This window comes from Callorhinus ursinus, unplaced genomic scaffold (assembly GCF_003265705.2).
Source record: "Callorhinus ursinus isolate GAN/ISIS: 27379988/994484 unplaced genomic scaffold, GSC_fseal_2.0 scaffold97, whole genome shotgun sequence".
In the NCBI taxonomy this organism is placed as follows: Eukaryota; Metazoa; Chordata; class Mammalia; order Carnivora; family Otariidae; genus Callorhinus; species Callorhinus ursinus.
Genome location: NW_027397159.1, coordinates 1,021,891 through 1,049,439, shown reverse-complemented (window position 1 = coordinate 1,049,439; position 27,549 = coordinate 1,021,891). Strand labels below are relative to the sequence as shown.

Here is a 27,549-nt window from a genome sequence, read left to right as displayed (position 1 = left end):
CAGTTATTGAACTGGGGCGTGAAATGTGAGGTTGTAGAGGCATAATAAATTAGATTGGAAGGATTTGTTCATGTAAGTGACGGTGTGGAGTCCCACTCTGCGATCCTTGTTTCAAGTGCTTCGCATCCAAATGCTTGTATCTACATAAAAACATGGTGTCTTCCTCCATCTGGGCTGCTAGAACAAAATACCACAGACAGGGTGGCTTGCAAACAACAGACATTTGCTTCTCGCAGTTCTGGAGGCTCGAAGTCCAAGATCAAGGCACCTGCAGATTCCGTGTCTGAGTGAGGCAGGATTCCTGGCTCACAGACGTCTTCTGGCTGTGTCCTTACGTCAGGGGAAGGGGAGGGAGCTCTCTGGAGTCTCTCTTGTAAAGGCACCAATCCCATCACGAGGCCCCATCATCATGACCTCATCACCTCCCAAAGGACCCAGCTCTTGATACCCTCACATTAAGGGTTGGCTTTCAACATGAATTTTGGAGAGACACAGATGTCCAGGCTATGGCACTTGGTATCTGACTTTCTCAATCTTTGAAATAACATGTTTCCCTAGTAAGTTGGTCTTCCTAACAATGACTGAGTCCCTGCTTGTATTTGTTTCCTATGGCCTCTGGAACCAATTACCATAAACCTGTGGCTTACAGCGATATAAATTTATTCCCCTACAGTTTTGGAAGGCAGAAGTCTCCATTCACTTTCACTGGCTGTTGACAGAGCTGAGCCCTTCTGGTAGCTCTGATGGAGAATCTGTTTCCTTGTCTTTTCATGCTTCCAGAAGCCACCTGTATTCCCTGGGTTGTAACCCCTCTTTCTGTCTTCAAAGCATATCCCCCTAATTTCTGTTTCTCATACTGTCACCTGGCCCTCCCTCTCCGGTAGTGAAAACTCCCTCTTATGAGGACACTTTTAATGACATTTAGGGTCCAGCTGGATAATCACCCCATCTCAAGATCCTTAACTTAATCATAGCTACAAAATCCCTTTTGCTATATAAGGTAGCATTCACATTTTCTGTTGATTAGACTGTGGACAGGTTTGAGGGTCATTCAGCTGACCACACATGTTCTTCATTGAAAGAAATATGTGAAGTATGACATAGAAAACATCAAAAGCAGTGTCGTGTTCTTTTCTGCCTGCTCCATGCTCACTTCTACCTTGTGACATCCATCCAATGGCAGCAACCAATGGCAAATCCTCCCTGTGGCCAAAGCCCACCAGGGACTACCTGCAGTAGCCCTCTCTTTCTTGTTAATATTTGAAGGATAATGAATATCATATGCTCAGACTGGCCAGTGAATACTGCGCTAACTACCTCAACAACTAACACATTGATCTAGTCAGGGTCTGGGCTGCAAAATATATGTTGGCCACCAGCAAGTGCCTGACCATTTGTTACCGTGACATGTGAGGAAATGCTGGGGCAGATGAGTTGTTAAATGTCTCTTGACTGATATCCCCACAACATTGAGCTAAGTTTAGTAGATATGCATAGATATAAAGACACATCAGTGTCTTTCCAATTCTAATCACTGCCCCACCATCACCACCATCACCATCACCACCATCACCACCATCACCATCATCATCATCACCATCATCACCATCATCATCACCACCATCACCACCATCATCACCATCATCATCACCACCATCACCACCGTCATCACCATCATCATCACCATCATCATCACCATCACCACCACCATCACCATCACCATCATCATCATCACCATCATCATCACTACAATCACCATCATCATCACCATCATCACCACCATCATCACCATCACCATCACCACCATCATCACCATCATCATCACCATCACCATCACCACCATCACCATCATCACCATCATCATCACCATCATCACCATCATCATCACCATCGTCATCATCATCATCACCATCATCAACATCACCATCATCATCATCACAATCACCATCAACATCACCACCATCATAATCACCCTCGTCATTGTCACCATCGTCACAAACCAGGGACTTTGTGCCAGGTCTGACCTAAAGATATATTTATTTGGCCTTCCTGGTGGCTTAAGAAAATTCAAATTAGTTGTCAATGTTTAATTATCAGGAGCTTTCAAATGTAAATGTAAAAAAATGGATGTCTTGGGGGGGGGGAATCAGAATAGCTATCAATACCAGGCCTATATTTCTTCCCAGAACAAGAGGCAAGAGCTGGGTGGGGGCAGCCCCATGAGTCACGGCATGCCTTCCTCAGTTAGCCACAGTCCCCACCACTGCTGTTTTCCCCAGCAGGCCACCCTCCTCACTCTGTGCTGGGCCTTTATAGTGTCTGAAATTGGAGATTTCCTCCCCAGTACTATAGATCATATGTATCACAAGATAAAGAGAGCTAATAAGCATGCTAAAATTACTTGGCGTCACTGGCTTTAATCTCTTTCTAAGAGGAGCTTCTCCCCTTTCTTTTTCTGTTTGTAGCTTAAGATGACTATTCATGCCTTCATCTACTTTCTGTACTGCTGGAAAATTCAATTTACATGTCTCTTGACACCTCATCATTCAGCAATCTTTGCAAATTAGCCCTCTGGCAGATAGAGTCCCAGCTACTAAGATCTGCCCCAAGCGGCCTCTCAACAGCTAGATGGGGTGTTTAAAGAAAAAATAACAGAGGGGTGCTACCTATTGGCAAGCATTTAACCATAATGGTGTAATTTTATGATTGTATTCTCAAGCATTCTAGTGAAGATTAGTGTCTCATCAACTAATTCCTTCAGTTTCCTATGTAATTCACAAGGCCGGACTCATTCAGAACTGGGAAGACAGCGAAACTAATGTCTGAATTAAAAAAACAAACATGGGGGCACTTGGGTGGCTCAGTCGATTAAGCGTCTGCCTTCGGCTCAGGCTTGGGTCATGATCCCAGGGTCCTGGGATTGAACCCCATGTTGGGGTCCCTGCTCAGCAGGGAGTCTGTTTCTCCCTCTCCCCCTGCCCCTTCCCCTGCTCGTGCTCCCTCTCTCTGTGTCAAATAAATAAATAAAATCTTAAAAAAAAAAAAAACATGAACAACAGGTATGTTTATTCAGTTAAATTTTTAAAAGGTGGGTTATTGATTAGGGAGATGGGCAGTGAGCATCACTTTTCCTGGCTTTGTTTCCTGTTTCCCAGCAGACCTTCACACAGACATTGCAGATACACACCGTAAGAGGTGTGTCTCTCCCTGTGCTGTTAGGGTGACGTTCAGCTGCATGTAAAAAAAGACCAAATGTAATGGCTTTTAAGACCTTGTGATTTGTGTATCCCAAACAGCGAAAAGACGTGATAGGTATCCCATGGCTGGTACAATCACTAAATGGTGCAGTGGGGTCTTTGTGTCCTATCTTCCTGCTCTGCCAACTCACCATCACAAGACAGCAGATGCACATCCAGGCATCACATCAGTATTCCAGGAAGGAAAGAGAAAGGAGGGAGGGTAAAAAGCACAGGCTCTCTGAAACTGCACTTCTTTATCAAGGGGAAAACATGTTTCCCGGAAGCCTCACAAAATAGATTTCTGCTTACATCTTGCTGGCGAGAAATAGACACATGTTGTAGCTTCCCAGTCATTTGGTTTTTGTTGGGAAGGGCTTTGTATTGCCAACTTGAACAAATTGGGCTCCATGGCAAGGAGGAAGGGGAAAGTGGATTTTGAGTACATCCAGCATTGGCCGCACAGTCATTGACACACTGTATTATTGAATATTCATCTCCTGAGAATTTAGAACATATGGGGGTCTGTACAGTTGAGTAAAAGGAGCAATTGAAAGGAAAGGAAGGAAAGAAGGGGGTTAGTTCCTGCCTCAAAGTATTCACTCTGTGCTTAGAGAATTACCTATGTAAATAAGTAACTGATCAATCACAACGATGTCTTTGGTTGGTGGTCAGGCCTCTGAGTGTGTTGTGCATGTGGTGCACTGAACAACTCTGGGGGCATCATTCACAAAGTCAAGGTGCGTCCTCTTTGAATTGTGCAGTGCACAACCTGCACAGATGTTTGAGACAGTCCTAGCCCTGGTGATGAAGAGTCAAGGAGATCATATGCACAAAAATGTGGTTGTGATTATTGACCATTTTATAGTTGAGAAGCCTGAGGCTTGTGGAGATTAGGTGTCGGATAACATAACTAGGGCCAAGCCCAGATTCCACCCTGGGTGTAAGTCACTGCCAAGTCCATTGTCTCAAACACTGTGTATCGCTGCCAGTAGCCGCGTCTGACCCAGAGTGTGTCCATGATGACACAGTATCCTTCTTCTCTGTACAACTCCCAGGGAGTGGCATGAACTGTAATGAGGTGGGTGTTTGAAGCCATACGTAAGGTTGGGTGTGGCCAATTCTATTTCTCCCTGATAACAAACATCCCTAACTGCTTGTCCGAGAAACTCCAACCTGCCGACATCCTTCCTCCCTGCAGCTTTGTGAGATTTTAGTAAATCACCCATCGTGCCCGAATCCAAAAAGGCAACATTGACTTAAAGTTTATCTTTAATTATATTTAAATCACAAGGCTTAACAGAATGTATTGACATTTATACCAAGAAATTAATTGACATTCTGTTAACCTCAGCCAGCAAATTAATTCTTCAGCCCCGGACCCTGAGCACTTGAAGGCTGAAGCACGATTATGTATTGATCATCGGACGTGGTGTGGCTTGTTTGCACGGGACTTTACCAGCTAAGCCTCCAGAAACAGAATCCTCCCTTTCGCAGGAGGAATCAGCTAGATACATATTTGAATTATTTTTTATCATGAAAGAGAACATCCTAGCCTCTCGATGCTTGTGTTTGTCACCTCAGACGGGAGTTGAGAAAACCATTAGCAGAGTTCGCGGTGATTGTCACTGTCAATTAACAATCCTGTTTGCATTTTCCAATGAACGTAGGGCCTTCTTCCTACCCCCAGCAGTTTGGCTGTGTGCTTGAAGAGATCACGGCCAGATACAGGGACATAGTCTTTGCTCATCACTTATTCTAGGATCCAGTGGATGGCGTTACATTTTTCGGGGCCTCGGATGTCACATGCAGCTTAGCGGTCAGGCGTCAGCGTCTGGGGAGGCAGCCCGACTCTCCTGCTGGAGACAGCCCTTTGGCCAACACCTGTGAGCTCTAGCACTCGCCCCACGACGAGGCACGAAAACCCTTGTCCGGACGCTAAGAATTTCACTGCAAACTGTCTTCCTCTGACTCATCTGCCAACAGATCCTGCCGATGTGGAGTCTGGATGGAGACACCCTCTTAGGGCATTCTCTCCGAAAACAGACAAATAAAAATGAAGGGAGAAGCTAAAGCAGCACGGAGTTCCCAGAGGGAGCAGAAGAAAGCTTTTACACATAAAACTTCTCCAGGGCCGAGTCTAGGAGAAATGCTGTGCCCCCATACAGTTGTCAGTTGGACCGAGAAGGTGGAAGGAGCCGGCGTGCGGAGCTGGCGTTTCAGAGACAGACCCCTGCCTTATCCGCAGAGCAGGGAGACGGAGATGTGCAGGAGCTAGTTGTATGTGTATGTAATGGGTCTGCTTACCTCCCTACCCAGCCCACCTGACCCTGACGGCGTGCGTCCTTCCCCCGTCCCGGCTCGGCCTCCCCGAGACACGGAGCTCAGGACAGAGTGGCCAGCATGCTCGTGACCTGTTTATGCAGACACGAGGTGATCTCGGTGTTCAGCCTTCTGCGGCCCCGGCAAGCACGCTAACCTGTCAGGAGCCTACGAATTGGACTTTTAAGTGAAAAATCTCCCAACCGAAAGAAACATATACAAATAAAATAACCCTCCATCTCCAAGTGTGTTAGAGACAATGTCATGATGTGGACATGCAAAAGTTAGCTTTACTCTTCTTTTCCCTGTATTTGTCTGCTGTAGAAGTTTCTCCCTCGCGTGCAGGGGACACTCTCATGTGGGGGGATGAGGGGCAGCCCCCCGAGACTCTCTTTTACTCTGAAATGTTGGAAGCCCTCTTTAACGGAGGATGATACGCACTCGGTAAAGGATCATTTAAAGTCAGTCTAGGTAAAAAGTAGAGGCTGCGGTGTCATGGTAAAAATCAGTATAAATGAGGTTTGATTGGGAACTTACCTTTTACAAATGAAGCTTAGGCCAGAGAAAGGTTTTTTTTTTTTTCACCTTAAATAAGCCACAGTTATAATTAGAGAGATAGCTTTATTATAGGATAAAGACGGAAATCAGGATTGAATGGGTGGGAGAGGTCATCTTTCAGAGAAAAAAGGGAAAACTCCGTTTTGGTGAGTTTTGAAAAAGTAATCTAGATTTTCAGGGAATTTCTCAAAGGCTTATCTTGTGCTTCTGTGGGCACCTTCCTGTGTTTTTGAAGTGCCCGACTTGTCATTGTCTTTGTTAATTTTCCCTTTCAAACGCTAACAGGTTTGATCCCTGCCATGTTCTTGTTTGTCAGTCATCTTGTGTGTGAATCAAAGATCCCAGCGGTGTTCTCCCAGATTCCATTTGCGGATTTTATTAGGTATGACATCTTCTAAAAGATGTGAACTGTCCCTGTGCAATGTATCCGTGTGGTATTGGTGTGTTATTATGCTATGTATGCAGCCAGCAGCCCATGGTGGTACTTGTGACAGATACTTGGCGGTGCAAACGTTAAGTGAGGACAGATCATTGTATTACGGCACCAGCACATTACAGCACCCTTATTCCGACTCAGGGAACCCCGATATTTATTCCAGTATCTTCCCTGCAGTCAGTGTTTCTGTGGACCCCTTCTTGCTGCAGGGGAAGCCGGGCTGTATGGATTAGCAGCTCTGTGGGTATGGGGAGCAGGGAATACATCTGTGGCATGTCTGTTCCCGTGCAGATCTGCAGTGGCAGGTGGGGGCCAGTGGAGGTGGTCGCGGGGCGGGGAGACCGTGACTGTGTGCAAGACGGAACAGAACCTCGTGTGCACACCACGAGGGTCAGCCCTACACGTTCCCCCGTGGCCCACGAGCTCCAGCGTGTCTCTCCCACAGCCCTATTTCTTTCATTTCTGCCCCGTCTACCCACATCCTCTCCAGTCTGCCTCTGGTCCATTCTCAACCCTGCAACCACAGTGATGTTTTCAAGCCACTGACCTTTGCTGAAAGCAGTTCAGTAGACTCGCATGTAGGTGCGAAGGACCCAGGGCTCCTTCAGCATGCGGGGGTGTCCCGATGGGCCCCAGGATGCCCTGAGCACAGGAAACTTTGTTTGTGTTTCTAGACAAGGGTGAATTCCCTCATGGATTGACTACGTGGCCCCTGGAGCCCCCTATATCAGATCCCAGCTGTGAGCCTCTCCAGGGAGGAGCTCCGTGCTGACACACAGGCTCCATGGGCCACCTTTGTCATCAGAACAAGTTAGAACAAAGCTAAGGTTGCACAGTGGGAAGCATCCAGGGGAGGGTCAGGAATTGCTTGGCCGGAAAGATGGTGGCCACATTTTGCAGGGGAGACCTCATCCCTTCTTGGGCTGACCTCCTGACTGCAGTCTTTCCTGACCCCCACCCTTCTGCAGACTGATTTGGAGAGTCCTCCTTCCCCCTTCCCACTGCAAACCCACCCAGCCTCCCCTGGTCAGGAACCCCAAACTGCATGGTCAGATGGAGGGCAGGCGTCATCACACATTTCAGGGGGGCCTTTCCCACTTTCCTCCTGTGGAAAGAGCACAGAATCACTGCCCGCTCCCCTTCTCCCCTCCAGAAGCACCCATGCCTGGGCCGGTACCCCCACCCTTGCTCTGCCCACTCCCCACCTCCATCCCCATTGACCTGACACAGGCCCTTACCTGGAGTAGCTCAGTGCTGAAAGCAGGGCTGTGGCTACAGGAAGAAAGGACATGACCAGTTCCGACCAGAGCCCCGCCTGGTTCAGAGAGGGACACCCGGGAGATCGTGGTCACTCGGCAGGTCTGTGCGTCTCTTTAGGGAGTGTGGGGTGTGGTTTGGCTGTTGCAACCCCCGGGGTCTGCCATTGGTCCTTAGAGGACAGGGCCCAGCACCACAGGTGTCCGGGGTGTGTGGGGTGGCCCCGCCAAGGAAGCGTTGCCCCTGACCCTGCTTGACATTCTCTTGTTCACTAGGCATTCCTGCAGGACTCATCAACATCTCAAAGAGTGTCACTTTTTTTTTTTTAATTTTCTTCCCGTTACAACAATCCATAACTTGGCTTAGCCTATGTTTCCTAGTTCAATTAAGATCACCTTGTACTTTGTTGTTATCTTTACAATAAATCCAGTCTATGAGTTCTTATCCTAATTGCAGCTTGTATTCCTGGGCCGTGCATACACCTGTCTCTCATTTTCCTGTTCTTCTTACGTGGAACACTCAGATCAACACTTAAATCCGAATTTCTTCACTTTCAGTGGAAATAAATATTTGACTACCTCATAATCTCATCTACTAAAGATACTCCCAAGCACTTACCCATCGAAGAGATAAATGTTCTTTTATTATTTTTAAAGGTTTAAAATGAGCTCCCATTTCTCCGATGATAAAGGGCAGAGATTGGCAAACTTTCCCTGTAAGGGGTGAGATACTAAATATTTTAGGCTTTGTAAGCCATACGCTTTCTACACTACGTGTCCTTGTTTTTTTCTTAACAAAGTTTAGAAATGTAAAACCCTTTTAGCCCAGGCTCTGTGCATTGACAAACCATAGTTTACTGACTCGAAAAGACAACACCACGTGTGAGCTAGAAACTAGCCTTGCACAGTCTCCCTCTGCCCATCCTTCTGCTACATCTCACAGCTCAATTCCTGGCCCTCTGGGTGCTCCGGCCACACCCTGGTTTCTTGTGTTTTCTACAACACATCCTTTCCCTCCAAGCACAGGACACTGGTATGTGCAATTTCTGGTTCCTGGGACTCTGAATTCCTGCCCATCCTCTCTAGAGAGCACAGCCCGAGCCTTGCTTCCCCCGGGGGGTGGGGGGTGCGGACTCAGCCTTACCTCCCTGACGCCACCAGAGCCCTTGAAAATCTCACCGGTACCTCTGCTCATGCTTCTCATCTTCCCTTACAGTTGCCAATTACGTTTGGTTGATATGATCGTTTATTTAGTACTGATCTTCCCCACTAGGCCATATGCACTACAGGAGCAAAGTTCTTGAGCAGTGTGCTCTTGGGGGGCTTGGAGGGAGCCTGCTTGATGGCCTTTGCCAGTGTTCGTGGTGTAGATTCTCCCAACGCTGCCCATCTCAAGCTACCAGAATGGCGTCCCTGAACGTGGAGGTGGGCAGGGATGTGCAGAGCCAGGGCCGTCTGGCCACCACCGATCTTCATGCTTTAAAGCCGGCCTTTGCCTCTGCATCCCCGTCACCCGACACGGTATCCAACGAATAACGGGAATCCGAGGAACCTCCCCGATGGGGTGGATGGGTGAAGCACGGGATGGGAGCAAGGAAGCACTAAAATAAAAGGCAGAAATAGAGCGCGCCTTGGTCCAAGCTATGACTTTCCCTTGTTCTTTTCCAGAAGAACTCTGGTTACCAGACCTCAGAGTATTGTAAGGTGGAAATAGAGGACACAAGAAGACAAACTTATGGTGACAAAAATCTCATTATAAAGTACATACGTTAAAGGGACCGTGCATATTTTACTTCCTAATGAAAGGTTTTATTCTGAAAATGCTAATGAAAAAGTTAGGAAAAAAGACGTCAGTGATGGGAAACTTGAATACTGGGATCCCGTCTGAGAAGAAACAATTTGTTTGAGTAATATCCTCATCTTAATCTTGAAAGTGAGGAGGGGAGGAGAGAGGAGGCTCCTGCACTGGGGAGACATCTGGGAACCTGTGTCAGTGTCTGGGGCGGATTTCCAGAACGCCGTGGCGAGACGGTTGGCTCAGTCCAGAGGCCTCGTCCGACTGGAGCCAGCGATGCTGAGGACCCGGAGTGATGGTCCCTTGGAGCCCCCCACCCACACTCATTCCTTGTTTCTCTTCTATTTGCAGAATCTCTCACCTAGCATCTGCCACTTGCCTTTGGTGTCCTCCTTGCTCTAAAAACTCCTTCAGTTTCCCTAGATGCAGACCTTGAGACAAGGACTTGCATGCAAGTGATGTATGAGGGAAGTGTCCCAGGAGAGACTGAAAAAAGAGACCAGGGAAAGGAGAACAGATAGGGAGGAGCCCAAGCACGTGGCGGGTGGCTCCAGCCTGACCCCCTGGGGGAGACTCTGGGGTGTGGGCGGGGCTCCTGACCCACCCAGTGGAGGCGAGGGAGCTGGGCTGTCACCTCCAGCATCACCAGCCTCTGCCTCAGCACCCCTCCCAGGGACCAAAACCCCCAGGCACTTGGAGCTCTCTGCACTGTGGGCAAGGGGGTTTTGGAAACTCAAGAAAGAAAGGCATCCAGGGGTCGTGACGGGTAGGCGTGATTAGGAACAGAAGCACTCAGAAGCCAGAGGTGCGGCGTAGAGACACAATGCAGGTGGCATGAGGCAATAGTCTCTGCCCAGTGGTAGATGGCTGTCCTTCACACGACCTCTAGGGAGCACATCTCAAACTACTTTCCAAGGTCACAGCCATTGAGATACTAGCCTCACCTCCTCGCTGGTTTTCCTTTTGTTCTCAGAAAGTTTACCCATTCATCTTGGAGCGTACCAGCTGGAAAAGCCTATTTGGAAATGGAATTTCACTCTGTGCTCCCCCCTGCACCCCACCAGCTTCCCCACAGCTCTCACACGAGCCCTGGGAGCCAGTCACCCACATGGGCGGTGGCAGAGTGAGGTTCGATCATTGGCATTCATTTCAAGAACCTACCATAACATGTTAGTGTTCTAATATGGAAAAAAAAAATGCAGGTAGCTTTCAGATGCATTGACCTGCATCTCCAATACTCAGGTCTAGATGGTTCTTATACGAGCAGGTCCATGTCTACATGGTTTCTTATCCCTCCAATGGATGGTAGGCTCTCCTCGCTAAAGCTCTAGCTTCCACATCTCTGCTTTAATTTGTAGACACATGGTAGGACTAAAAGAGTTGGCAGAGGACCCTGAAGGCAGCCTGATAGCAAAGTACCTTGTTACAAACATGTCCCAGCTTCGCCCATCCAGAATTTATTTGAGGCATCGGGGACTGAGCTGTATTTCTACTGGGGGATGGGAAGTTGCTGTCCTTGATCTTCATGGCTAATAAGCAAGCCTGTCGCCCTGGAGCAAGAGGCGGGGGACTTAGTCCCGCAGGGATGGAGAGTGGGCGCTCTGCATTCACATCTCCCGGCTCCTTCTCCCGTTTAGCTGGGTGAGCCTCGCTGAACCTAGGTTCTCATCTACAAACTGGCAGTTAATCACAGTTATTTCCTGGGACACTGTGAGGATCACATGTGGGTATAGGACCTAAAAAGCCCTTAAAAACAGTGTTTGGCTCATTCAAAGTACTCAATAAAGGCTGCTTGTTGCATCATCTGGGAAAAGAGGTGACAATACCTAAAGTAAGACTTTTTCTTTTGAAAATGATGTCCTTTTTGGTCTTGGGATCTGCTGAGGTGGTCTTGTCTAGCCTCAAGTTTCATTGCCTTCCTTGGGTTCCTGAGCCGTGGCCCTGAGGGTTGTGGTCACTGTCTGTGCCTGAGAGCCTTGTGTGCATTTCCCTTAAATTTCGCGAAGCCTCAGATTGTGTCCTGTGGTCCACAGCTGTGCCTTTGTCCATTTGAAGGAAGCCCTTCCCAGTGAAAAGGTGTAGAGCCTGAACCCAGTGCACAAAAGGGTCCAGGTAAGGAAAGGTTGTCGAGGAATGGGAAGAGCTCTCCAAACCAGGGAGATGGTGCTCCTCTCTATAAAGAGGACAAGCTGCAGGAAGGTGCTTCCCAGCCCATATGGATGGAGCCAGCCCGCAGGGATCGGGGGTGCCCGTGAGGTGAGAGGCTGAGTTCTCTCCTCTGCCTCCCTGTCACCAGCAAACAGGACAGGGAGGTGGCCTCTTGGCTTGCTGATGCCGGTAGGGCCCATGCCCAGAAGGCTGGCAAGTCCCTAAGTTGGATGGAGCCCTGAGCCACTCCATGCAAACCCTGCCCAACTCAACAGGGCTGCCTTCCTGGAGGAAGCTCACACCTGGAGCCCATCCTTACTGCTCATTATTTGACTGGCCTGAGGCTGGAGGGGTAGGGCTGCATCCAGGGCTATCAGAAGTGGCGTCTGGACACACCAGTCTTACCCACCCCCTGGGCCTCAGTGGCTGGAATTCTGCTCCTGTCCCTCCTCGCTGCATGTTCATGGGCATCTGGAGCCTTCTTTGTGGCTCACCTGTGACTTCACTGATTTTACCAGCCATACCCCCCAAACCCATTAACTCCACACATTGTGTTTCTAATACCTTCATTTCCAGAATACTTCGCAGAGCGCCAGTGTCCTCATAATTAAGCCTGTTGTTCAGAGTCCTGACTGCATGGTAGGATCACCTGGATTAAAAAAGAGACAGACAGGTGGAAGGAAGGAACAAAGGGAGAGAGGGAAAATCGGTGGGCCTGGTACCTGGCCCCTCTCTGGAGGGAAAGCTGTAGGAGTGGCGCGCGGTCATTGGTTAACTTATAAAGCCCCCCCCAGCAATTCTAACGCACGGGCGAGGTGAAAACCCCTGTCAGCAGACGCACTGTAGAAACGTTTACTTAACCTACCGTGTTTGTGTCCTGTAACACCGTAGATGCTGTTCTGAATAACACCAGGCATTAGACCCTCTGCTGGGCACAACTTGGAATAAATAAGCGTAGCCCCTCTTCAGGACCCTTATAGTTAAACCCACAAACTGCAAAGGTGCGGTCCTTAGCTTTACAGGTAAACACGGAGAAATGATAAATATTGCCAGATATGCAAGCGTTCTGGAATCCTGCACGCGTTAACCGTTTGCAGAGAGGTATTAAAATTCAAATTTCCACTGATCCGAGTCACACGTGATAAGGTATTCTGCAGCTAGATCTCCATACACAGAATTTACACCGGAAATGATCGGGAACGTGCCCCACAGCCCAACTGCTTCAGAGCCTCTGAGAAGCCCATGCAAGCTAAGGACTCGTTCAAGAGCAACACACATTCGCGCACAGTTTCAGGATCCACAAGCCTGCCATGGTCCCCAGGTTAAGAATTCCCAAAGTAGGGAGCTTTCATCACCACGTCAAAGGGAGAAGAGTCAGCTCAAAAGCGACCGTGTTTCTTCCACATCTTGGCCAGGCAAGGGCTGTGAAGGAAAAGAGAAAATAAACTTTATAGAAAACCTGGCAGGGTTTTACCGAATGAGGAAAACTAGATGAAATAAGTAGAGCCCTTTTAAAATTATAGTTGTTGTTTTTATGGCTAGCTCTTGCACAATGGGAAGGATTTAAATCCGTGGGGAGATTTACAGATGCCTTCCCGGGAGAGGGAACTCTGGAAGCAAACATACAGGCAGTGCAGTCTCCCAGCAGAGCGAGGATTGCTGGCTTTGCTGGAGGTGAGGGCCGCTCGGCGGACACGCGAGGACAGAAGGCGGCGTAGACGGTAGGGTCAGGCTCCTGCTGTGTAGGAGCCCCCATAATGCCTCCGCTGTGGAGTCGAGTTCCTGAGCTCGACGTTGCCTCGTCTGTTCGGTGAGTCTCCCTCTCCCAGTGACCGGGCAGAGGAGGTGGGGCTCAGTACGGCCGTCTCCCGAACGGGGAGGAAGGGCCAGGGTTCTGGCAAGTTCCCAAACCAGAAAGGTGTGTGCTGACATCCTGATCTCGGGATTCCTCTACCTGTGGAAACTCTGGGTAGAGGCTCCAAATAGACAGCGGCCAACTCTTACCACAACCACCACCTCCTTTCCTTAGAGCCCCCCTGATGTCCGGGATCTCACCTCATCCCTTACTTTGAGAAGAAAGCCCCCTGGGAGCCCCGCCATTGTCGCTGAGCTTCCTCCTGGGTCTGCTGGTGAGCTAGACATGTCTCGGTAACTCTGTGTATATGAAAGGCCACACTTTGTAGTCCGGAGCAGCAGAAGTCAGCGATCATTTTGCAGTTACGTGACATTTGAACCCTCGGGCGCAAATCTGGTAGGTGGGAGTCGCTTTGGCCACTTGGGCCTCCCTCATCGCTGCGTCCTCTGTTCATCCTCACCTGTGTGCATGTTCCTCGCTTCTGCGCTCAGGGAGGGGCCGGCCCCGCATGGGCCTTTCCTCCCCCCATGATATAGAAGAGCAGGCATTTCACAGAAGGGGCCTGTGAAGAGGCAGAAGAGGGATCCAGTTAATTAAACTAACATAAATTGCTACAAAAATCATCCTGATAATCTCACTTGGCTTTGTTTCCAGATGCATGTCTAGAGGAAACACCAGAATGTCCAAAAGCTAACCATTGTTACGGTGCCTCCTGTCTCCAGGGGACATCGGGCTGCTTCTCCGTACGTGCCCCGTGGCCTTGCTGTCCTCTCCCTGCCTCACCTCTGTGCCTCCGCACCACCGGCTAGCAAAGCCACATCACCCTCAGACACCTTTAAAATTCTGTGCATCCAATTGGAACTGACCATGGCTTTGGAAAATCCAATATAAGCAGCATATAGATTTCGGGGAGTGAGGGAAAGAATCCTGACCTCCTAGATGGGTACAGGGGAGGAAAGCGTTTAGGAAATGTGATCAGCGCTTTTCGTAACCATCCACAAACCCCTGCCCTGGGAACCCGAGCAGCCCACCAAACCGGGCAGAGCTGGTCTCTGAGACCAGCTGGTGCCACGGATCGTGTTGAAAACGGTGTGGGGTTACTTTTGATGGTTCACCTCTGAAACGCTCTTCACAGAGACACACGTAGAGATGACAAGTGTTACCCATTGCCTGCCTGCCACGCTCCAGTCGCTCAAAGCTGTTCTCTGCTTCTCCTCAGTGTGGATGGACCCTCCTATGAAGTCATGCAGATCGACGTGGAAGTAGAGGAGCCCAGTGACCCGCCGGCCACACAGCTTGTCACGTGGCAGGTGGAGTATCCAGGAGACATCACGTCTGACTTGGGTGTCTCCAAGATCTACGTGAGTCACAAGGACCTGATCGGCGTCATACCCCTGGCCATGGTAAGAATGTCCCTCCCTTGGGTTGTCAATACCGAACCCGAGGGAAAGAAAGGCTCCACGCTCTCACCTAGACTTGGTGGGGAAGTGCCGGTGAACTGGGAACCAGGGTCGGGGGGCACTGCAACCTGAAGTCTACTACAAAGAGCTGAGTCTAAAAAATATATTGTCTCTAAATACTATTTTCAGAATATTATTTAGAAAATCATCAAACTCCAGGTATTAGATTTGGATCTTCCATTATAGGAAAAGTATCGGTCATTTAATAACTGTGTTTCTATCGTACATTGTAGACTTTAAGGATCTCAAATACATACACCCGCAGAGACCAAACAGATTAAGTATATGAGTGAGTCGTGGCAGGTGACATGGCCAGTACCTGCCCAGTCATAAGGCTGCACCTAGTAGGAAAGCCACGTAGGAAAGCCAACGTGGGAAGCCACGTTCTTCGTTCTTAAGATCTACCGATTTTCCAAGGAAGCCATAAATACAGTTTGAATGTGAAATGTCAACTTGTTCGTGTTGGCAGCTACATAAAAATAAATGAAACACTATATGGGAAAGCGTTACCTATATTCATTCATAGGGCATCTGTTTACAACTTGGAAAAGATTGAAGACCATTAGTCTGCGTGTGTGTTCTCTAGGATTTGTGAAACGGAGATGGGCTTTCATCCGTGAAGGCCCAGCCCTGGTTTGTCCTAGAGTGCCTGTGGGAAGACCTGCCATTCATGTTCCCTTAACAAAACACACTGACGCCCCATAGAGCTCTACCTTTCCTTAGACTCTTTAGGAGCCCCTACAAAGGAATAATACATTTTTTAAAATGTGAATTTTCACAGTGCAAAGGCTTGGGCATGTTCGTCTGCCGACAATAATGTGAGCTTTCTCCTGTTATGAAAGGACTTTTCCTGTCAGAAGTGAAGCATGAGTTGACCTATCCGTTGACTGCCTGGTGTCTCCTCTGTACCATCTGTTAGAAAATATTGACAAGTGTTATTAGAGAGTGCAGAAAGAACCTCAGGAATCAATCTTTCAATAAAAGGTAGCATGGACAGTTGCCTGGTGACAGCAGGTTAGTTATTATGCTGTTCGTCAGGAAATGTAAAGGTGTTTGGGGTACTTCTGTTGATAAGGGCTCCTATTAACGATTTCTTTTATTTTGAAGGCATCGAGCCTCCCCGGGTGCCTCATTTCACGTGTGAGGGTAGCATTCCTTCGGTTAGGCTCTTAGTGAGTGGTTCTATTACTGGGGATGGCAAGACCATTTGTCTTGAATAAGGAATTATTTGAATTTGCCCCTTTTCAGCATCTTTGGTTGGATGAGCTGTTTGCAAGACTCGGAACAACTTCCGTGGCTTTGCTCAGCATAAGTTAACCGGTTTGATTCCCACACTCCGCATTTCCCCTGCCTCACAGATCCCTGATGCTCCCGTCGCTTATCCCAAACCCCGTTGGTCTCCTTACCCCGCATGAATCCCCACTCTGACCAGGCACCCCTCCATCCTCCGCTGGTCTCCGACCATTCTCATCTTGCCTTGCCCCTCTAGCTATGACAGATGTAGCACTGTAAGATCGTGTGATGGCAGAGCCAACAGCTAGTTGGCCCTTTATCAATTGGGAATTGCATTTGGTTGAAAGCAAGAGAGCTCCTCACTCACCCTGTCTACTTTAGCCCAGCCAAGGGTGTCTTAAATACACACGTGTTTCTTTTTTCACGTACGGGAGCTCCTAAGGTTGGTGGTGTAGTTTTGGTATGGTGCCTCGTGCCATCTGAGACCCAGGCTCCATCTCTATTTCTGCCTCAGCAGTTTGAGGGCATGAATTCCATGCTCATGGTTCCCTTAGGGTCCAAGATGGATGCTGGAGTGCCGACCGACTTAGCCATATTCTGTAGACCAGAAAAAGTAAGAAATGCAGAAGCTCAAACATGGCCAGTTACTTTTCCCTTTCAAGAAGCAAGGATCCGGGCACCTGGGTGGCTCAGTCGTTAAGCATCTGCCTTCGGCTCAGGTCATGGTCCCGGGGTCCTGGGATCGAGCCCCGCATCGGGCTCCCTGCTCAGCGGGAAGCCTGCTTCTCCCTCTCCCACTCCCCCTGCTTGTGTTCCTGCTCTCAACTGTCTCTCTCTGTCAAATAAATAAATAAAATCCTTAAAAAAAAAAAAAAGAAGCAAGGATCCGACATAATATATCTGGTTACATCCATTTGGCAAACACTTAGTCATATGGTTATACTTAGATGAAAGGAAGGCTGGTGCCTCTTTATTTTAGCTCATTGCTTAGACTCTGTTACAAGGAAATAAGAGGAAAATAATTATTTCAAGGCAATGGAAAGATTTATAACAATCCTCCTTCATTTCCACGTAAGGAAGTGGAGGCTCAGAGGGGTCACTCGTTTTGTACCTGAGTGTTTTCCATATTCTGTACTGATCTTCAGGAAACTCCTTGGAAGCAAAATCACATAACTGATTCCTAGGCTCCAATCGCGAGCTATGGAGACATGCTTACTTCACGGGGCCTCACTTCCCCATCTCAAGGGGGAAAAAGAGACAATACCTACTCATAGGTTGTTGTAAGAATAAAGTGATAACTCAAGAGTGCCTGGGACAGTGTCCAGTCCAGAGCAAACATACAATAAATGGTAGCTATTATTATGTTCATTTAAACTCTGGATGCAAGGTATAAACAGTACCCTGACAATAATATTGTAGATTAGCCCCCATATTTCACGACGTTGGAACAGTGGTAGACTACACATAGGTGCTCACTGATTCTTGAACTGAGTTGACTGAATCTGGTTAGAACATGTTTGGTCTGATGAGGATAGCTGGTAATCTTGGAGCAGCTTCCTCTGGAGCTGAGGGTGAAGTCATAAGGGTCCCGACTCCCCAGTCTTTTGTGTTTGGAGTGTTCTGAGACCCCCTTCCCGAGAAGCTTCATTTCACCTTTGACTTGATTGGTAAAAGAATTTTGGCCATTTTTAGGGAGATGGCCCTCATTAAATGAATTTTTTGTGGATTTCATTTCATTTTTACTTTGTCTTTGGTCATCATATGTTCATTGGGGGATGTTTGAAGGAGTTCTGATATCCATGCATCTATTAATCTATTCATCTGCGTCACACGTTCTTGAAATATTAGAGAATTGAAATATTAGAGCAGGAAAGCCAGCTCACCAAGACCATGATGAGGGGGGAGAAGGTGCCTGGGTTGAGATCATGGTCCCTGAGCACTCGTAAGCTGCGTAAGGGGGTGGATCTTCACGCGTGATTGGAAGCCGCTGCTAGGCTCTCGGCAGAGAGTCACATGGACCCATGCGTGTTTTTAGAAGAGCACCCAGCTGTAGGTAGAGAATAGATTTGGCAGAGCAAGAGAGATGTCAGAGAGAGTTAGGGCCTGTCCTTTGGCTGTTGACAAATAACTCTGACCTAATGAGTGCAGCATTTACTCGTCCCTAACCTGTCCTGTACGAGTGTGCGCAGCCTGCGGCTTATCACATGCCTCCAGGGACTTAGGGCATAGCCTTCCTCTATCCTGTTGCTGAGGGACCCCAAAGATACTGACCTCATCCCCATGGCCTTGGATTAATAATAACCATGTCCCTGTGGCAGCCAGCAGGCCCAGGCAGATGGGAAGGAGAATGTGCCCCTTTCCCTCCAGGACCTGACCCGTCCCTGAATGCAGCACGTCTGCTCTCAGCCCATCAGCCGTGAGCTCGGCCGAGGGATTACCACTAGCTGTAGGGGAGGTGGGAGGGTGAGCTTTATCCCTGGAGGCCACGTGTCCCGCTAAAAGTATTTTAGGTGGAAGAAGGAAGGAACACATCCTGGATGGCCCCTCAGAGCTGCGGTAAGGACAGTGGAGAAGTGGTGAGGTGCACCCTTTTGGGTACATCTTAGTAAGTAGATAGATGATTGGACTCTCCCATGCAGGGGACATAGGTGTGAAAGAAAAATGGGAGAAAAAAACCGTGAGTTCTTGTTCTGGGCTCATTCAAATGGCTTCCCATGTATCCCCCGTGATCCACACACAAACCTAAAATGTTTAAGAGATCTTCTATTATGAAGTATCCTATGGCTTCCATTTTTCCACAAAAATCTTTGTACACATCTCCGATTGATTCCCGTATATAAACTTTTAAGAATAAACTCAAATCAAAGGATATGAATCAAAGGATATGCAATATTGTAATTTTTTTAATAACAGTCTCCAAACTGCCTACATTTAATTATTAAATTAAATTTAACCAATTTAATTCCACCTGCTGTGTATGATGATAGCCATTTCCCTGCAAATTTACAAACATAGGATATTAAAATTTAAAAAATAGGCTATTTATTAGGCAAAAATTATACATCATTGTTGCTTTAATTTACCCTTTTTTGATTCCATTTGTAAATTTTCTTTTTTAAAGATTTTATTTATTTATTTTTTTTTTGAGAGAGAGAGAGCACAAATGGGGGAAGGGCAGAGGGAGAGAGAGAAGCAGTCACCACGCTGAGCAGGGAGTAGGGGCTAGATCCCAGGACCCTGAGATCATGACCCAAGTTGAAGGCAGATGTTTAACGGACTGAGCCACCCAGGTGCCCCCATTTGTAAATTTTCTTATCAAACATTTTTTTCTTACCCATTTCCTTTCCCTGTTGGGAATTCCATTTCTTGTTACTTTGTTATAAAAAAATCTTTTTTTTTTTATTGTGGTAAAAACAGGTAACATGAAATTTACCATCTTAATCATTTATAACTGTAGAGTTCATTAGTGTTAAATATTTTCACATGATTATGCAACAGATGTCCAAAACTTTCTCATCTCACAGCCCTGAAACTCTACCCGCTAAACACCAACTCCTCCCCCTACCCCCAGCCCAGCCCGTGGATACTACTTTCTCCTTTCTGTTTCTACATATTAGCGATGCTGACCTTTTCTTTCTTTTTTTTTTTTTAAGATTTTATTTATTCATTTGAGACACGGAGATAGAGAGAGAGAGAGAGAGAGAGAGAGAGCACGAGCCGGGGGGAGAGGCAGAGGGAGAAGCAGGCTCCCCGCTGAGCCAGGAGCCAGACGTGGGGCTCAATCCCAAGACCCTGGGATCATGACCTGAGCCGAAGGCAGACACTTAACGACTAGCCACCCAGGCGCCCTGATGCTGACCTTTTCTTTGGCATGTTATTGCAAATATTCTTCCCAATTTACCATGTGCTTTCTAACCTCACAGATCATATGTTTTACCATGCAGAAGTTTGGGGGTATTTGTTTAATTTTCATGCGCTCAAATCCACTGATTTCCATAATGGAAATCCCTCTTCTCCTCCTAATCGTGAGCAAGAGGAAAAACATGCCTGTTTAATTATTCTTGTAAAATCTCAGAAATTCAAATACCCCCAGACAGCACATTTGAATAGGTAGAACTGTCATTTTGAGAAAGCTCAAGGTAAGATGCAGTTGTGACACCTTATACTATTATTAAGGATTTGAGATCAATTTGGGGGGGTCTCATGGCCCCTCCATTCTTTGTGTGATGAATATAACTCCATCTCCAGGAAAGCTTTGAAATGAGACATAGTTAAGCACCAACACTCAAAGCTAATTTCCCAAAAGACATTTATTTCTTCCTCAATATTTTGCCCATTTTTCCCTGATGTATACAGCCATAAAACCTTTTTTAAAAAAATCCATTCATGTATTTCTACTTTTATTACATTTTTTTTTTCTGCTCAGGAAATGATGCCTTACCATCTTGTAGGTAAATATATTCTTGTCCTCAGGGAGAAAAATGTGAGGAGAATGTCATTAAGTGTGCATTAGCGTTAATCTAATTAGTGCACTCTGTAACGGCATGTCGGGGTCTGATTCTGGAAAGCGATGTTTGCACTTCTTACAAGAGCTGGAACTTCCTGGGCGGGGGCTTGGGGTTAGCCCGGTTTGCTCAGGGTTCTTCAACATCCTTCTCTAACTGCCTCTGGGGTTTGGGTAAAACAAGTGTTTTGAGCTTCTGCCGGGATTCAGATAAGGACACTGATATTTATCCGTGGAAATGCCATAGCAGCTAGTCCTTGAGAACACATTAGCATGTGCTCTTCATTTTAAACTAATACTAAGTATGTTTTCGATCCTATTGGGCGATGGCCGTTGGGGTGCTGCTCTAAGTGGGTGCTGCTCTAAGTGGGTGCTGCTCTTCTGTGAATGGTAGCAATGTGCCTCCTCCCCTGTTCGGCTCCTGATGAGGTTCCCCCTCACTGTGTTTTTCAGCCTTGACCACCAGTCTTAGCCATCAGAATCGGGGTGGGACCTTAAATAGAACATGATCGGGAGATACAGTCCGGATGGACAATCATGATTCTTGAAAATGATCTAAAGACTCCCATCCTAATGAACACTTTGGCGATGGTGACATTTCTGTGATATTTGCAGTGATGTGAGGTATAGATGTCTCTGCAGATCCTTGCAGAAGGCCAACAGTTTTTTAAACAAAATCAAAGAGTGAGGTATACCATGTGCTCTTTGTGAAGCGCAGTATGATCTTAAATGTTACCCTAATGAGAGCCCAAATGCATCTCGTGAATCTCTTTGTAGAACCCACTTCCCATGCCACCTCCTCTGGGGAATCTTCCTTGATCTCCACAGCCAGATGTGATCTTTGTCGATTATTCTGCTCTGTCCACCCCATGATTTCCTTGTGCACGGTGAGGACAGTAGTCAAATCGGGGGATTCAGACACTCTTGAGTTATTTTTGATGGTTGTTGAGATCACTCCACTGGGAGCTGTAATAGGCAAGAGCCATACCCAAGATGTTTGGGAAGACCTCAGCCCAGTACATTCCTTTACGTACCCTCTGCGTCCTTCCTCACTTCGACCTGTTCGAACTCCGCCTACACCCTTCCAATCTTCCAGCCCACTTCCCATGTAGAAGCAGCTAGATGCCAATGCACCACTGCAGGCTTACTGTTGATGCGGCACTCCAATGCCTTATACTCGTTAGTGTGAGTAAGGGATGTCCTAACCCAGACATCTGCAAGCCGTGGCTGTGAAGTGCAGACTTCATCAGACACTTCACTGACTTGACCGAGCGCTGAGTTCTTTCTTATGTGATTCCTGGGATTACAGGAAACTAATCATTAAACGACCTCTCCCCTCCTTGTCCACGTGCATCTCCATAAGTCTTACTGATCAGGGCATGTCCTGGATCCACGGTTCCGTAGGCTGTTACTCCATTTCTGTCAACCTAGCTCGCAAAACTCACTCACATTTTTATAGCCATATAATTTCCTATTATAAAGACTGATGAAATACATTTTAAGTAAGCTTTCCTGGATCTAATACAGTCCTCCCCTTAAACACTGTTGACGCTTGAGCAATACGGGTTTGAACTGCACGGGTCCACTTATATGGGGATTTTTTTCAATAAATGGAGTCCGGTACTATACATGTGTTGTCTTTTCCCTATGATTTTCTTTATAACATTTATAGTCTCTAGCTTACTTTATTGTAAGAATGCAGTATAATACATAGACTATACAAAATGTGTGCTAAGTGACTGTTTATGTTACCAGTCTGGCTGCTGGTCAATAGGAGGCTGTGAGTAGTTCAGCTTGGGGTGGGGGTTAGAAGTTATAGGTGGATCTCCCACTGTGCTGGGGTGGGTGCCTCTAAACCCCGCATTGTTTAAGAGTCAAGCATAAAATGACCTTTCTTTTCATGGGCCACACCCTCCCCTGATCTTCAAAATCCTTGTGACTTAATCTCCTGGCACACCCACCTTGCTTGGACTGTCTCCTTCCATCAGCCTGGGTCCTCACCGGCCAGCAGAAGGCACAGCACTGCCCCGTCGTGGAAGCCCAGAGAACAGCCTCACCGCCCACTGGGGATAGGGTAACCCCGGGTCCTTTGTGTCCTGTCCCGTCTGACGGCAGCACAGGTAACATCACCTACTGAGATCAGAACTAAAGAAAAGGCCCCCACGTTAGCGAAGGAAACTCTCTTTCCTGGCTCCCGTAATGAAATTTCTTTTTATTTTTGGCATGAAAGCAGATTCTTGGCACTTTTTTGTTTGACTTTTTCATGGTATTCTTTGCCTGTGTCAGCCTGTTAATTAATATGCCAATACCCTCTGTTGTTTTGCTCAGACTTTTTGAAAATTCAGTCACACTGGATAGCACACCCTTGCTTTCATTTTTATACTTCTCAACCAAGTGCAAATTAAGTTGCGGCTAGAGCCCTTGAGAAAAATCTCTGCTTCAAGGAGCGTTCTCGCTTTGTGCCTTTGGTGAATAACCATGGCTGCCTTCAACAGTGCTCACACTAACACCACCAGATGCTTGGTGCTTATGAGGTATGAGGTACGCTCTCTTTCCCTCCTTCTTTATATTGACTCATTAGATCCCTTCAGGGACCTGGTGGGGCTGGTACTGCTCTTCTCCCCATTTCACGGATGCAGGAGGGCATGCATGGTTGAAGGTTGCTCCGAGCCATCCAGCCACGAAGCTGAGCATGAAGAAGAGTCCAGATGGATGAGCTCGGGAGCCCACGCGCTCGACCAGTGCACCACACCCCCCTCTCCATGAAAACCGAGTTTCGGCTGCTGATCGGTTCAGTATGCAAAAGGATCTTTGGAAAATGCAAATATAAAAAAAAACACCCTCATAAAAAATACGAAATTGAGAAGTCTTACTGAAATAGGAAAGTTGTCTGAAAATGAATTATTTGTCATGCACAAAGCTCCTGCCTTTTCTTTTCACCCCACTCTGGTGCCCTTGATGCCCCTGAGGAGCTGTCCTCTCCAGAGGTGATTTGTAATGAGGTGGTGGTGGCTGACCCTCAACGCTTTTAAAGGTACAAACTGAGTCAGGGTGTTTTTGCTATTGTTGGCTGCTGCGTGGTCATCACAGCCCCGGCTAGTGCTTAGCCAGTTGTGCTCTCAGTGAGCAAATAGGCACTCGAGAAAGCAACCCATCCCAGCAGCATTTCCTGAGACCCCGCCATGTGCCAGGCAGCGGCCTTTGTGTTGGGGATATAACAGAGCTTACGTCCCATTCACGGGTGGGGGAAGGGCAGCTGGTAGATAAGTAAAAAATAATTGAGCAAGTTGAATTCAGAATTGATCTATGCTTGGCAGGAAATAAAACAGTATATAGTGAAGTGAGCCCTTTGAGACTGGGACATCACTGCAGAGGTGACATTTGAACTGAGACAGAATGCCAAGGATAGATCCAACTTGGGGATAGCTGACAAGGGCTGGCTTTCCAGACAGAAGGGAAGGCAGGTGCCAAGGCCCAAAGCTGGGGTCAGCTTGGTGCGCCTTAGAATAGAAAGGTCAAGGGAAGCAGGGGCATAGTGATTAGAGGGGATGAGGTCCGAGTAGGCAGGCACTGGATTATGTAGATGCTCACCAGCTACGATATGTGCAGTAGGGTTTCTCACTTATTGTGTTTAAATCTTATCGGATTCATGATCTACTTTTAAAACATCACTCTGAATACCAAGAGGAGAACAAAATTGGTGGGGTATGTGCAATGGAAGTACACCATGTTGGGAGCTACCTTGACGGTTCAGGTGGAAAGGGTTGAGGACTGGGTCTAGGGTGATGATCATGGTATCGAAGGCCATCCAAGGAAGGCCTTGGATGTACTTTCTAAGTGTGGCCATCAGGATCTGCTTATAGACAAGACCAGGAGTTTGTTTGAGTGGGTGAGACCAACCATGAGTCCAGAGTAGACAGTGCCATTTGATAGAACTTTCTGCAGTGACACAAATGTTTTATTATCTGAGCCATCCAATATGGTAGCCATAGCCACACATGGTTATTGAGCTCTGGGAACATGACTGATGTCATGGGGGAACTGAATTTTTCTGTAATTTAATTACAGTTGACCCTTGAACAACGCAGGGGTTAGGGGTACCAAGCCCCTGCGCAGGCGAAAATCTCCGTGTAACTTACAACTCCACAAAAGCTTAATTACTGATAACCTACTATTGCCTGGAAACCTTACCAAAACCATAAACAGTCGATTAGCAGATTTTGCATGTTCTATGTATTATACACCATATTCTTTTTTTTTTTTTTAAGATTTTATTTATTTGTTTGACAGCGAGAGGAGGAACACAAGCAGGGGGAGTTGGAGAGGGAGAAGCAGGCTTCCCGCCAAGCAGGGAGCCCGATGCAGGGCTCGATCCCAGGACCCTGGGGTCATGACCTGAGCTGAAGGCAGACGCTTAACAACTGAGCCACCCAGGTGCCCCTATACACCATATTCTTATGATGAAGTAAGCTAGGGAAAAGAAAATGGTTTCAAGAAGATGGGGAAGAGAAAATGCATTTACGGTACTATACCATATTCATGGAAAAAATCCACGTACAAGGGGATCCACGCAGTTCAAACCTGCGTTGTTCAAGGGCCAACTGCGATTGTGATTTGGCTGAGATTAGACAGCATGACCGTCTGATGGCTAATGGCTCTCAGATTAGACAGCACGGCTCCAACACTGTGGCTTGGGGAACTGGGGGGAGCTCATGCTACTTCTGAGACGGGGGTCTGTGTATTCTCCACTGACTCTGTGGACCCCCTGTCTGCTCATCTCCTCCCTGCTCTGGGCCCTGGGAGTCTTTGCTGTGTGCGTGGCCTCCGAAGGGCTGCCTGGTCTGCTGGATTCTGGTTGGGTTCAGTCAATGGTCGGCCATGGAAAAAGACCAGATGGGGGGTGAAGAGAAAGGTTGGGGATTTTATTCCTCTGGTTCTGTGCCCCATCAGCCCTGTGTCTCAATGGCTGTGTTGCCCCATCAAAAGCAACAGCTCCTGTGGGTCAATGGAGCAGCAAGACCTAGACTAGCTGCACTTGCAGGGGGTGTCGAGGGGGGGTTCCTGCCGCTACCTGTAGGTCCAGGCGTCCCAATGCACCACTGTGTCTTACCGTGGAGTCCCACCCTGCAGTTCATGCACTGAAGTACATACTACTTTACTATGAACTATTTGCTTTTATTTCTCCTTTATAATTCCGTTAAGACATTATATTGATTTTTTTAAGCATGTGTGTTGGTAGGTTATGTTCATTATGGTTCTTCTTTCGGGATAAAGTCGGCGCTTCTTAATTTGTTGTATAAATCTCCGTTATGTGAAAAGAGCATTAGCTCAGATAGGATTGCAAACAGTGGGGTTGGCACACACTTCCTGTGAAGGCACGGAGGGTAAATATTTTTGCAGCTGTGCCCTTGGTAGCCCCAAAGCAGCTGAAACACATCCGCCGATGGGCATAGCTGTGTGCCGCTCAGACCGTTCGTGAACGTGGAAATGTGAATTTCGTATCATTTACACATACCGCCGGAAGGTACGCTTTAAAAATTTTTTTCAAACATTTATACACATAAAACCTACGAAGGTTATACAAAAACTAGAGCATACAGAATATAATTTTTAAGCCGATCTTTCATATACTAGAGAGCCTTTTCTTAGCCTTGTCTAAGTTCTTCCTTAGGAGCTTGACAGTGACTCTCCTCCAAGACCCAATCATGATGTAAAGCACGACCTCCTTGAAGGAACAGCTCCCTAAAAATGAAAACAATTTTGGAAAGCATCATTATCATGAGAAAAGTGCATTTTCTGCGGTGAGCAGGGATGCATTTCCCTCTCTGCGGTGCTGAATGCAGAGCCCCCACGAGACCTCGGTCAACCTGAGCAGGTGGAGCGAGCGAGCCTCCTCCCTAGACCAGGCGCCCCACACCTGGGGCTGATGCTCAGCCCTGCACCTGTTACTTCCCTAGGCTGGCAAGCTCCCCACCGCCCCCTGCCCCCGTGATGGTTTGACCCCGAATGTTGAAGGAGCGCCTTCCACCTTCTCAGAGTCCTGGGAGCTCTCCCACCTTCCTAAATCTGCCTGAGTATCCCTCACATCCCCTGACTCACTTCTTCCTCGTAGGCGGTATCCCCCGGACAGTGGCAGAACTTGCCAGTGCTGCAGCTCCCGTTAACCTTTCGATTAACCTCATTACCAAAGAGTGGAAGGGGGTTGCAGAAAGAGAACCAGAGACTGATTTCAGAGCATGTTTCCAATGAATTCCCAGGTTCCGTGTGCTCAGAGCCAGCACTTCCTTCCTTCTTAGATCATTTCCCAAAGGCGGGCTCACACCAGTACCTCCGCCATCTAGCAACTACCAGCCGCCCAACATGCCTTTCAGCGGAGTTGCATCGGAAAGCATCCTGTGCCAAGAGCGTGTTCTCATGGTGCATCCCGCATCGTCATTGTAAAGATTTATTTATTTATTTGAGGGAGAGAAAGAGCGCACACATGAGAGGGGGGTGGGGAAGGGGCAGCAGCAGTGGGAGAGGGGGAAGCAGACTCCCCACTGAGCGGGGAGCCCGACATGGAGTTCAATCCCAGGACCCCGGGCTCATGACCTGAGCTGAAGGCAGATGCTTCACCAACTGAGCTCCCCAGGTGCCCCTCCACGGTACCTCTTGAGACCTAGCATGTCATATATTGATTTTGCCCAGCAGAGAAAGATCAAAATAGGCGCATTGCCTGTGGTGTTCACGCCACGTGTGCAGTGCCT

The 27,549-nt window shown here is 47.6% G+C and overlaps 1 protein-coding gene across 1 annotated transcript in view; it reads left to right on the top strand.

Moving 5' to 3' along the window:
• TMEM132D (transmembrane protein 132D) overlaps positions 1–27,549 on the top strand; it is a 554,840-nt gene that overhangs the window by 360,822 nt on the left and 166,469 nt on the right. Inside the window, exon 4 of the mRNA XM_025858624.2 lies at positions 14,826–15,009. Coding sequence (XP_025714409.1) covers positions 14,826–15,009 — 184 coding nt within the window. The remainder of the gene's footprint in view (positions 1–14,825; positions 15,010–27,549) is intronic.